We start from the raw sequence: 11059 nt of genomic DNA, 5'->3' as shown, positions 1-11059 counted from the left end.
AGCTCAAGTCTGACCTAGGAGTAATTCACAGTTATGACTACCCCATCTACAACGGTAATTCCAAATGAAAAAACATGATAGCAACTTGCTGGTTTTCCAGCTGAAAGTACGGAATTAGTTCACTCCTTCTGTGGTGTTAAGGGTTTTTCTAATTTTGTTAGGAAGAGAGAGAGAGAAAAAAAGAGGTTATGGGTCTCTAGTATGACATAAAAAAAAAACACAACTTAGAATAAGGTCTTGAAATTGCTTTAAAGAAAGCTTTATTTACTACATACATCCTAAGAATGTATTGTAAATGGAGCAAGATCTAAATAAGTTTAAAAGCTTTTCAAATACAAAGCAACTAAAGAGAAGTAAACCGCTAGCATGTTTGACAACAGAAAACTCTAAAGCTTTTTTTTTTTTTACATTTATATCGTTTGTTCTTAACCCTAAAAAAAAAAAAAAAAAAGAGTTCACATTTCAAGTTATAAACTTACCTCAGTAGTGTATGTGAAATGGGTTTGAAATAGAAACAGTTATAAGAGGCTCACTGATACTTAACTGGCTGTCACCAACATTGGTTTTTAAGGTAGTCTGGCATTTGCCATGTTAAGGTATCATTTTTTTTCCTTTTCTTTTTATTATTCTTTCCCCCCAAAACAATGTACAGGCACATGTAAAATACAGTAAGACCGCTGGGTCAGAGTCTCATCCAGTGAACCTCGGTGACAATCAGACGCTGGAAGGAGGCCACTTCTCTCACACGAAGCCAAGGGATGGGGCTCTGATCCAAGCGGCATTCGAGTTTGGGTGCAGCTTGCTGGGTACATCGTCAGGAACATTGCACAATTACTTTATGTCATTTAGGAATGATGGAAAGAAATGCTAGGCATGTTTAAAGGCCTGTGTGAGCGCTCAATAATTTTACACAATAAATAAATATTGCTTATATATAAAAAATTCATCCCACTCTAAATTGGCGGTGGGTGTTGGGGTGGGTGGGGGGGCGGTGCAGGATTTGGGAATCTCTTAATTTAAAATTTAAAACAAAACTAAAATATTTGTTAGAGGCATGATCCTATTATTAATCCACAAATAAGAATTCAGCCACCAGCAAAAATTCAGCGCGTGGGAAGATTTGCTGGGTCTCCAGTATTATATAAAAACACAACTGTGTTACTTGCTAGTTATTGCACACCTCACTTCCTTGGTAGAGCCTTTAAAAAAAAAATTCCACGTCGATGTATTTCATAAAGTAGATGACAATCTTAACATGTTACTGTATTTTACATTCACTCTGCTAAACAAAAGCCTTTCAACAGGCACAAAACACTGCAACAATATATTTACTTCCTAATAAAACAAAGCGCTTAATTAACATTGAAAATAAAAGGGTTTCCTTTTGCATTAAACTCTATACCATGAACTTCTGCAACATAAAAAAAAACTAAAGAGTCGCATTAGGAGATATTTACAAACTATGTCTTCACTCCCGCAGGTCTCCCCGCTCCTCCTGGGCGTGCACAGCCGCGGAGGAAAGCCCTGTCCAATAAACATTCTATTTCTAACGCCACTGGCGACCACAGACATTGTGCATGAAACACAGACATTTTGCATGAAACACGGTAAGGCAGCTAGAAGCGTCACTTTCTGCAACAGGAGTCTCTGGGGGGCCTTGCTACCATAACATTCATCGTCTCTACAAACTCACGCTTCCAAAGCAAATAAAATACAAGCGTGAGAAAAGGAACTGAAGTTTTATATCGGGCAATTAAATAGCTATGCAAAGATGTCTTATGAAAACTATTAAAATCTGTGCTTACACATACTCGGCTACTGAAAATACGTCCCCAACCAAAAACAAAAATCCCCAACAAAAACCCAGGAAGAAGTACAAAAGCCACCCATGTTTTCTCTACCAGAGTCATTCATCTGCTCTAGACTTGCCACACTGGGGGTGGGATGGGGGTAGAAGGAAGGGATGAGCCGGGGAGTAGAAGGCAATGTTAAGTTTAAGAGCAAAGACCCAGAGAGAACGAGCTAGACCGGGGGTAATGGTGGCAGGGGAGAGCTTTCCAGTGTTTGGACCCAGAAGTGTGACAAGTCTTTCCAACGTTGGCTTTAAGGAGAGACCGGGTGTTTAATGTCTTTAAAAAAAAAATAGAACCATCGTAGATAACACATGGTAACCCCGTCAACCCTTAATGCCAGCAAAAATAGAGGTTTTACTCATTTTAAAATTGCACTTTCCAGTATAGTTTTTAAAAATAACGTTTTATGTGATAGTTTTAAAGCACTATTGTTTGTATCTTTAAATATTGAATATATTTTTCAAAATAGTTCCCTAGCTGCTCAAGTGTGCTTTTTAATATATAGTTGATATATTATTGAAGATACTACAAAATAGAAATCTCTGGAGTGCAGAAGTTAAGAAAATAACCTTCATACTGAAAATATATCCTTAAAAATACAAAAAAACCCCAAAAACCTCTATACAAACGAACTACAGCATACACATTTTTTTTTAAGAGATGGTCTTAAGGCACAAACCATTACAAGTCTCTTAGAAATGTATGAACACAGGCCTGCTAAGTTGAAAATAGTCTTAAAAAAAAACTAGGGAAAACTTCATGTATATAAAATATTCCAGTATGGTACTTGACTACATTCTTCACTTTCAGGTTTCATATGTGTGCTGATCCACCATGCTCTTTCTTCATAAATAGTAAAGTGTTCCTTCAGTGGTAGTTTCGTGGTTCGTCTCCGCTCTCGCCCCCAGAGTCAGTATGTCTGGTAGATGTCATGAATGGGAACCTGAATAGCAGCAGCAGGGAAGGCCTGAGGTATATAGCCCGCGTATCCTCCGTAGACGGCGGCGGCCGCTGCCGCGTTCTTCTGTAGTGTGGCGATCGTGGCCGTGGCCGGAGCAGCAAATGGAACGTAACTGGCCCCGTAGATCCCGGCAGTGGGAATTCTCTGAATGTTTGGAGCCACCGTGTATACTGGAGTTATGGGGCGGCCCTGAGGAGGAGAGAAAAAGAAGCCTTACTGACCAGGAGCACACGTTTCCCCCCATTTAGTCAGCCATTCATTTAACAACTCCATTCTTTCCTTCAACTCCCAGATGTGAAAATAAAGGTCCCCACTCTCAGGGATGGGAGGTAGAGGAGTAAACAGAGAAAAGAGCCATTAAGATAAGGCGGAGCTGCATCTCAAGGCTCATTCGAATTCCACAGGTGAAAGTGAGAACCAGAATGCTGAAGGAATCTTCTGCCCACCATTCACTCCATCAGCATATGCCCAGGGAACTAGAGAAGGAAGCTGAGAATCCACCCTTTACTGCGTTGATCTCACAGTAATTAAAAATTTCCTTAGCTCTGGCCGGTCTGGCTCAGTTGGTTCAGCGTTGTCCTGTGCACCAAAAGGTTGCTGGTTAGACTCCCGGTCAGGGCACATGCTGAGGTTGTGGGTTTGGTTCCTGGGGTGCCTACGGAGGCAACCGGTCGATGTTTCTCTCTCTCCCTTCCTCTAAAAGTCAATAAGAACATATTTTCCCCCTAAAACAGGGACCTAAGATACGTGCCAGCTGCCTCAATTCATACTTAACTGAAGGAACATGATATTTCAAAAACAAGGAGAAAGGACTGACAACTTTACGGAAAAAGTATGCAGACCCCCCCAAAGGGGCAGCTTCGTAAGCATTTCCAAAAAAAAAAAAAAAAAAAATCGACCATACACAATTTTCAACAAATGTAATGGTTTTAACCACCTAAGATGCAACACCACTATACATACAAATTGTTGAAGAAACTTACAAAAGGAACCCACTACTAACCTGGGAAGTTGGAGATAGTATCTCAGAAGTGGAGACATTGAGCTGGGTTTTGAAGGGTAAGGGGGAGTTTTCACATGAATCAGGAAAAATAAGCTAACTAAAGCTGCCTCGATGTAGCTGCCACCACCGACTGCAAAAGTCCCTGCTACTTCCTCCTCTCTACCTGAAAGTGTAACATACTATGTTTTCAGAGCAAATATGAGCAGAGAGGGCACACTGTGGTTTAGTATTTCCCCAAGTGTTTGCTACAGAGAAGGGGCTTTTTGGTCAAATAAGACACACATTTGACAACATATCTGGAGCACTTTGTCTTCCACAGGATGCTCCGTGGCAAATGCTGCTAAGGTCTCTGTGTCTTAATGCATCCACAAACAATTCAGGATACATGACATGGAGAATTACGTTTAAAAAATTATTTCCTCCTGGATTTTTAATAAAGGAATATCAGCCCTAACCGGTTTGGCTCAGTGGATAGAGCGTCGGCCTGTGAACTGAAGGGTCTCAGGTTCGATTCTGGTCAAGGGCACATACATTGGTTGCGGGAACATCCCCAGTAGGGAATGTGCAGGAGGCAGCTGATCGATGTTTCTCTGTCATCAATGTTTCTAACTCTCTATCCTCTCCCTTCCTCTCTGTAAAAACTCAATAAAATATTTTTTTTTAAAAAGGAATATCATTCCTTTACAAAATCTGCAAATCAGAGTGACAAAATTATGTTCAAAGGAACTTCATAATCTAAGAGTCATTTTTTTCAACTGTAACCAAAATAATAATTATACTAATGATAATAATAATAACTGAGATTGTGGTTTGCCAGACACTAGTCTAAGTGCCTTATTTGTATGACATATGGGATCATTACGACCACTAATGAAGCTGGTGCTGGGATTACATGGAGAGGTTAGCATGGGCTAAGTGGCTTGCACAGGGAGGAACGGCTCTGGAGCGGTGGCACTGTGACTCCAGAGCCTGCACTTGAAAGCCTGCATTATCTTGCCGTCTGTCACCTAAAACAACAAACACCTCTTTGGCAGCATTTTACAACCCGGGAGAGGAACTCTGGAACTGGGAAGACTGGTTCACAGCAAGACCTAAGCAACCTTTTCCAAATGTGTGGACATACATTTACTGACAAACGCACAAATGGGGGGGGGGGGGGGGTTGTCAAAGCAGGGAGAGTGACATCAGAGAGAAACCTTTCCATATGCTACAGTCCAACCCAACACCTGGGCTTAGAAATGTGTTCTATCCACCTACCAGGAGTGTTTAAAATGCTCCTTGCTCTGCTGCGGTTTGGCAGAGAACACCGACGGGGCGAGGATGGAGTGGCAGAGAACCCAGGTCAAAGGCCAGAGAGGCAGGACACGGAGCACGTAGGTTTGAGGGGCAGCACCAAGGCCACGCACACCCAAAGGAGCCACTGCCAGGTTAAAACAGTTAGTAGCACCAGGCATTCTGCAGAATACACTGAAGGAGGGAAAATCCTCCAAAGGAATCAACTGATTGATGATTGTACACTGAGCAAATTCTTTTTTTTTTTTTAATTTTTTTTTAAATTGATTTTTACAGAGAGGAAGGGAGAGGGACAGAGAGTCAGAAACATCGATGTGATGAGAGAGACATCGATCAGCCGCCTCCCGCACACCCCCCACCGGGGATGTGCCCGCAACCAAGGCACATGCCCCCAACCGGAATCGAACCCGGGACCCTCAGTCCGAAGGCAGACGCTCTACCCACTGAGCCAAACCAGCCAGGGCAACACTGAGCAAATTCTTAAGCAGAGACATCAAATAAAGACCCTGAAGGTGACATCCAGTGCAGAGTGACAAGAGATAGCAACAGCCTGCTAGTCAACACGCGTGTGAGGCCTGGAATCTGGGCCTGACCAGAACCGATGCTACATGCCAAAGACAGAAGTTCACACGTTGCTTAATGAAGAGGAATTAGAAATTATTACAATAATTCCACCAAGCATCACTTGTAGATTACTGTAGATATTCACAGCTCACAAGAAGTAACGACACTCGGCTGTCATTCTACAGTGTGAATCAATGACACCTATTCCTACTTTTGGCTGCAGGAGGGCCTGAGTTAGAGAACCCTCGGTGACATATTAGTAGGTGAATACACTTTCGCCTTTCTGAGTAATGCAGTCCCGACTGGTGCTCAAGTGGGCAAATGCAAGCGAACAGCATCCCACTGCGGCGCTCACAAGCCTGGCTATTGCAGCATCACCGAGGAGCTGGATTCCAGAACCACAGCGCAGTCCTGTGAATTGGAATCTTCTGAGGTTTGAGTCTAAGAATCTCTGTTCCCTGGGTAACTCTTATCCAATTAGATAAGAGACCCCAGGCCAGAGTATTTGTGCTTGTTGACTGGGAAGGCATTTCACTGCCTCACAGAGAATAGCTTTAACAAGACTTTGTTTTCTGATTGGATAAATGGCTATCTCTCACTGTGCTACGCACTGAAGAGACAAAGAAATGTAAGATGCAGCCCTCGTCTGGAGGAGCCTAAGGATATTTATTCTATTGATTTTTAGAGAGAGTGGAAGGAAGTGGGGTGGGGAGGGAAGGAGGGAGGTAGGGCTGGGAGGGAAGGAAGAAAGGAGGGAGAGAGGGAGAGAGAGAGAGAGAGGAAGAGAGGGAGAGAAGGAGAGAGAAAGAAAGAGGGAGAGAGGGAGAGGGAGAGATTGGTTGCCTCCTGCACGTGCCCCAACTGGGGCCAGGGATTAAACCTGCAACCCAGGTACATGCCCTTGACCGGGAATAGGCAGTCCGAAGCTCTAACCACTGAGCATACCAGCCAGGGCTGGAGGAGCTTCATTTTAATTGGGGAGATGGAACATACTGACAGTCATATGCCAAGTAATGCTGTAGGCAATGAGACTTCCAAGGCCAGGTGGATGGGGAAGATGCTGCAGCTGAGATGAGATGGAGGAAGCCACACATAGGAGAACACCGTGAGCAAAGGTGGGGGAGGGGGTGAAAGGTGAGGGCGGATTGGGAGAGACGTGGGAATAGTAGGATAGGCTTGGCGGAGGTGATTACGGGCAGATTGTATAAAGTTTCACATATCTCTACCGCTACAGATATTTCTCTCTCCATGTACATACGTGCTTATATATGTATACACATATACAAATGTACATATTTATACACAGAGAGGTTTAAAAACAAAATTCTTCATTCAATTGCAATTCGGAATGTGAAGCTGGGAACTATCTCCCTGACACTGGCACCTTAACAAAACAACATGAGTTAACAATTATTGTGTCGCCGAAACCAGTTTGGCTCAGTGGATAGAGCATCAGCCTGCGGACTGAAAGGTCCCAGGTTCGATTCCGGTCAAGGGCATGTACCTTGGTTGCAGGCACATCCCCAGTGGGGGTTGTGCAAGAGGCAGCTGATCGATGTTTCTCTATCATCGATGTTTCTAACTCTCTATCCCTCTCTCTTCCTCTCTGTAAAAAATCAATAAAGTATATATTTTTTAAAAAATTATTGTGTCATAAAAAAATAGTAAGCACACTATTGTGACACTGAAAAATTACACGGCATTTGTGTATATTGCTTCCCATCTTTCACACAGTGGTAACAGCAGAGTAATGCAATTGTTATTGAAACTTGTTCTGTCCTGTCACGGTTTATGTTAAACGTGTTTTCTGCCCCCCGATTCCATGGTTCTAGCAGAGAGCTAGGCACACAGTGAACGCCCCTGCGGAGCAGGAAATGAATCCACGCAAAGGGAGGCCTCACACACAAAGTACGGCGACTGTGGCAGGAACCGTACCTGGAAAGGCGGCGGCGTTGACACCGCAGGAATGACGGCGGCAGCGGCGGCGGCGGCGGCAGCGGCGCTGGCTGGGTCTGGCTGCACGGCGATGGGGCTGATCATGTGCTCCATTGCGTGGATTTTGCCATCTTCAATCATTTTAGGGGCGGGAGCCGCCTGAAACATGGAATACTGGGCCCCAATGGCAGGGATGGCGACTGCAAGAGAAGTAAGAGGGAAACAGGTGCATCACTCTGTTACCTAAAAGGTCCCTCACTTTCTTGATGTTTTTTTTAAACCAAGTTTGGCAGCCATGGGCTTCCCCCTGCTAACTTAGGCTTTCTCGGTACAGGTGAGGCGGTGCTAGCAAAGAAGAAGAGAGAGGAGGTGGCAGGTACCCACGCCCCCGCCCCCGCTGGTCTTTCTAAAGGAACCACGTGGGCATGGACGAAGGCTCCCAATAGATCATCACGGGAGGAACGTACGTCTAGGGTTAGGTTTCTGCACCATTTCCCTGTCAGTTTCAGCTGCACGGGGGCCGGGGAAGTAACTCTGGGTTGAAAAACCTCATTTTGAATCTTACTCTTGATGTCCTACAGAGCAAGAAGGGGCCTTTAACTGAGAAAACGGGCTCAGAATAAGAAATGAGAACAGAGGCTGGAGGCCCCACGGGGTGAGGAAGCCCCTTTCTCACTCACTTCTCCCCTATCAGACCGCCTGCCCTTTCACTCGCCCCGCGTTCCATGAAGCAGGCGCTGTGCAGGTTTCATTCTGAGCACTCAGAGCTCTGTGTACATCCCCCCCACCCTGTGTTTCAGATTTCAATATTACTGACTCAAGGAAAAATGCACCATAAAAATGAAAAATTCCCTAATTTTCTAATGTCCACTCAATAGTGAAGCAGTAGTGACTTTTTTTTTTTTTTTATGGGACCTGCCAATTCGAAGAGGTGTTTCTGTGAGTAAAGCCCACCTCATTTCACAGAGATTCAAACAGATAGGAGTTATCGAATGTCAGTGTATGATAAAGAGCGGAAAAAAGAAAAATATACTATCCCTGGTTTGGGGGCATTTGTGCGAGTGCGTGTGGTGTGTGTGTGTGTGTGTGTGTGTGTGTGTGTGTGTGTTGAAAGGATAAACAAGAATATGAAATGCACACACAATTATCCTTTCATTTATGGTTTTTCTCCAACAGTAGGTACATTTATTCTAATAAAACCTGACTTGATATATAAGGCAAAGAAACAGATTTGACTGTAGGTAAACAATGGCATGGTCATTCAATAAAATCTACCTAGAGCTGTAACCAAATCTTTTATCTGCCTTTCCAACCATATGGTCTTGTGCCCAGACACTTCATCACTGCACGGGTGGTTCTCCTCCCAGGAGAAGTTCTAATTGTCTGAACAGGAACTAGAGGCGAGGGGCGGGGGCTCGGCGAGGGTTGTAGTGTCAGCCACACTGGAGTTGTGCAGAGTAACTCTGGCTTGTTCTGGTGATCCGCCCACAGGAATTTCTACCCGGGGCCCCAGGACACGACTCTGCCCTGAAAGATGGTTTCGAGAGTTCTCTTCTCTAGTTAAACCTTAAGCTCCTGCAGCTTGCCAACAGGAGCCCCCTCTCCAACAAGTAGACGTGGCCACTCCTGTCTCCAGGCTCTGCTTTATGGAATCACAGGAAGACACGGGATCGGCTTTACAGTGATTATGACATCAGTGGCATTTATACGGAAAGCCAGTCTAAGGAGTCACTTAGTTGCAGAAATTGCAGATTTTTCTCACAGGCCCAAACAAACAAAAACCAACAAATATACATACATTCCCCCCTCCAAAACAAATACCCAAATCATAGCACTGAATTAAATTCAAAAGGACGTTCTACTGGGAAAATGCTTTTAAGCCCTAGTTGGCCTACGCAAACCTTCTGCCCCAAACGAGCAGAGCCCTTGACTCTTGTTAGCTAGAAGGACCAGAAGGAAATCAGAGTAGCTGAACTTCGAAGTGAGGGGTCTCTCTAAGAGCTCTTCAATCTACCCCCAGGGAAACCAGGAAGCGGTCTGGAGGAGGATCACCCCGATTCCCCACTACTGGCTTTGTGCTGTGCTCACACAGTGGAGTTCAATCAAGTTCCTTGCAGGTTAGGGCCAGAAAGACCTGTCTCACCAATGGGCACAACAACACTGGCAAACTGGTTTGAGAGGCCTGGAGGTGAAGGCAAAGTTCAAGGTTCCTGGCTTGAATCACTTGAGCACCCCTACACCAATCTACTGATCCAGCGAGAGGAGGAAATGAGTGCAGGGAACTGGAATCCAGGCAATTAGCAACTGCCTTGTTCTCTTGTTCCCGAGACATCCAGGTTGGTTAAGTCCATGAAAAGGGACAAGCAGTGCTAGTTGCTCCAGAAGGGGAATTTTCTACAACTCTCAGAATGGCAATAAGCTAGCTGCACCCTCTGGCTTCTGATGGCTGGAGTAGAAATCGGATTTAGTAAAGGAAAAGACAGTTTTTAGCTGATAGAAGATATAGAACAGCCTCATATTCTTCCATTACCCCCCTCCAGCCCCCACAACTCTGCCAACTCAGTCATAGATTGAGAAAAAGCCTAACAACGGATGACACACATTTGAAAAACCCACTATTGGGAAGTTGGACTTGAGCATGGTCAAAGCTAGACAGTCCTCTTAAATTCCAGGTTAAGAACAGTCAGGAGGCCACATTCTTTGCCTCATCTCTGGCTGCCTACAAGAGGAGAAACCCACGTGCATGCACCCGAGGTAGGCTTGGGGTCGCTGCAAAAAGAGGGTTGGGATTTAGGCGGAATGGATGCATTCTCGCTCTCATGTATACTGACCTGCACCAGGTTTAATGGCAACTGGGTTGACAGTAGAGATTTCCAGATTCGGTACAAGTTCAAATCCTTTTTCTTGCTGCTTTCCTTTCCCTTCATGATATCGGCTATATATGCCACGGCCAGCGGAATATCCCCCGAGGTAGGAACCCCTGGGCCCGGGGGCTCTGTTGCCAGCTGCACCTCGACCCCGGCCTCTTATGCTGCCTGCTTATAATAACAACACAAAAAATGATGAGCAACCAACAGTGACAGCACAGGAGGCAGACCTAAACTCAAGGTGCTTGGCGTTCAGATGTCTGCCCCGGGTCTAAGCGGCAGGGGGCTACGCCTTTCGCTGTTCAACGAGCTGGTAAAGATGCTTCCAACATTCCCCTGCAGCCTAGATTCCCACCCTAAGGATGCCTGCCGGATGCAAGAGATGAACTTGCAGGGCGAGTTCCTAGGATTGCAACTGTCACTTCAGTAAAGAAAAATGTCATAGATGGTAAAAAAAAAAAAGTGAGAACTGGGAGGGAACTGCTGGTTCATCTTCCTCATTCTGTGAGTGAGAAAACCGGCCGAGGGAGGTGGGAAGGACGGACTGAAGTCACAGAGCTATAGTCAGTCCGAGGGCAGGACC

The 11059-nt window shown here is 45.0% G+C and overlaps 1 protein-coding gene across 8 annotated transcripts in view; it reads right to left on the bottom strand.

The window, feature by feature from the left end:
- Positions 1-237: 237 nt before the first annotated feature.
- RBM47 (RNA binding motif protein 47) overlaps positions 238-11059 on the bottom strand; it is a 157424-nt gene continuing 146602 nt past the window's right edge. For 7 of the 8 annotated variants that reach the window (XM_079777764.1, XM_079777762.1, XM_079777761.1 and 4 more), the window contains 3 exons: positions 10441-10647; positions 7610-7809; positions 238-3003 (listed from right to left, as the gene is read on the bottom strand). In XM_079777764.1, the coding sequence (XP_079633890.1) occupies positions 2764-3003; positions 7610-7809; positions 10441-10647 (647 nt within the window). In that variant the 3' untranslated portion in view covers positions 238-2763. The remainder of the gene's footprint in view (positions 3004-7609; positions 7810-10440; positions 10648-11059) is intronic. The other variant, XM_079777768.1, reaches the window with a different exon arrangement.

Source organism: Cnephaeus nilssonii (assembly GCF_951640355.1).
Source record: "Cnephaeus nilssonii genome assembly, chromosome: 1".
Classification (NCBI taxonomy): Eukaryota; Metazoa; Chordata; class Mammalia; order Chiroptera; family Vespertilionidae; genus Cnephaeus; species Cnephaeus nilssonii.
This window is presented reverse-complemented; position numbering and strand designations above follow the sequence as displayed.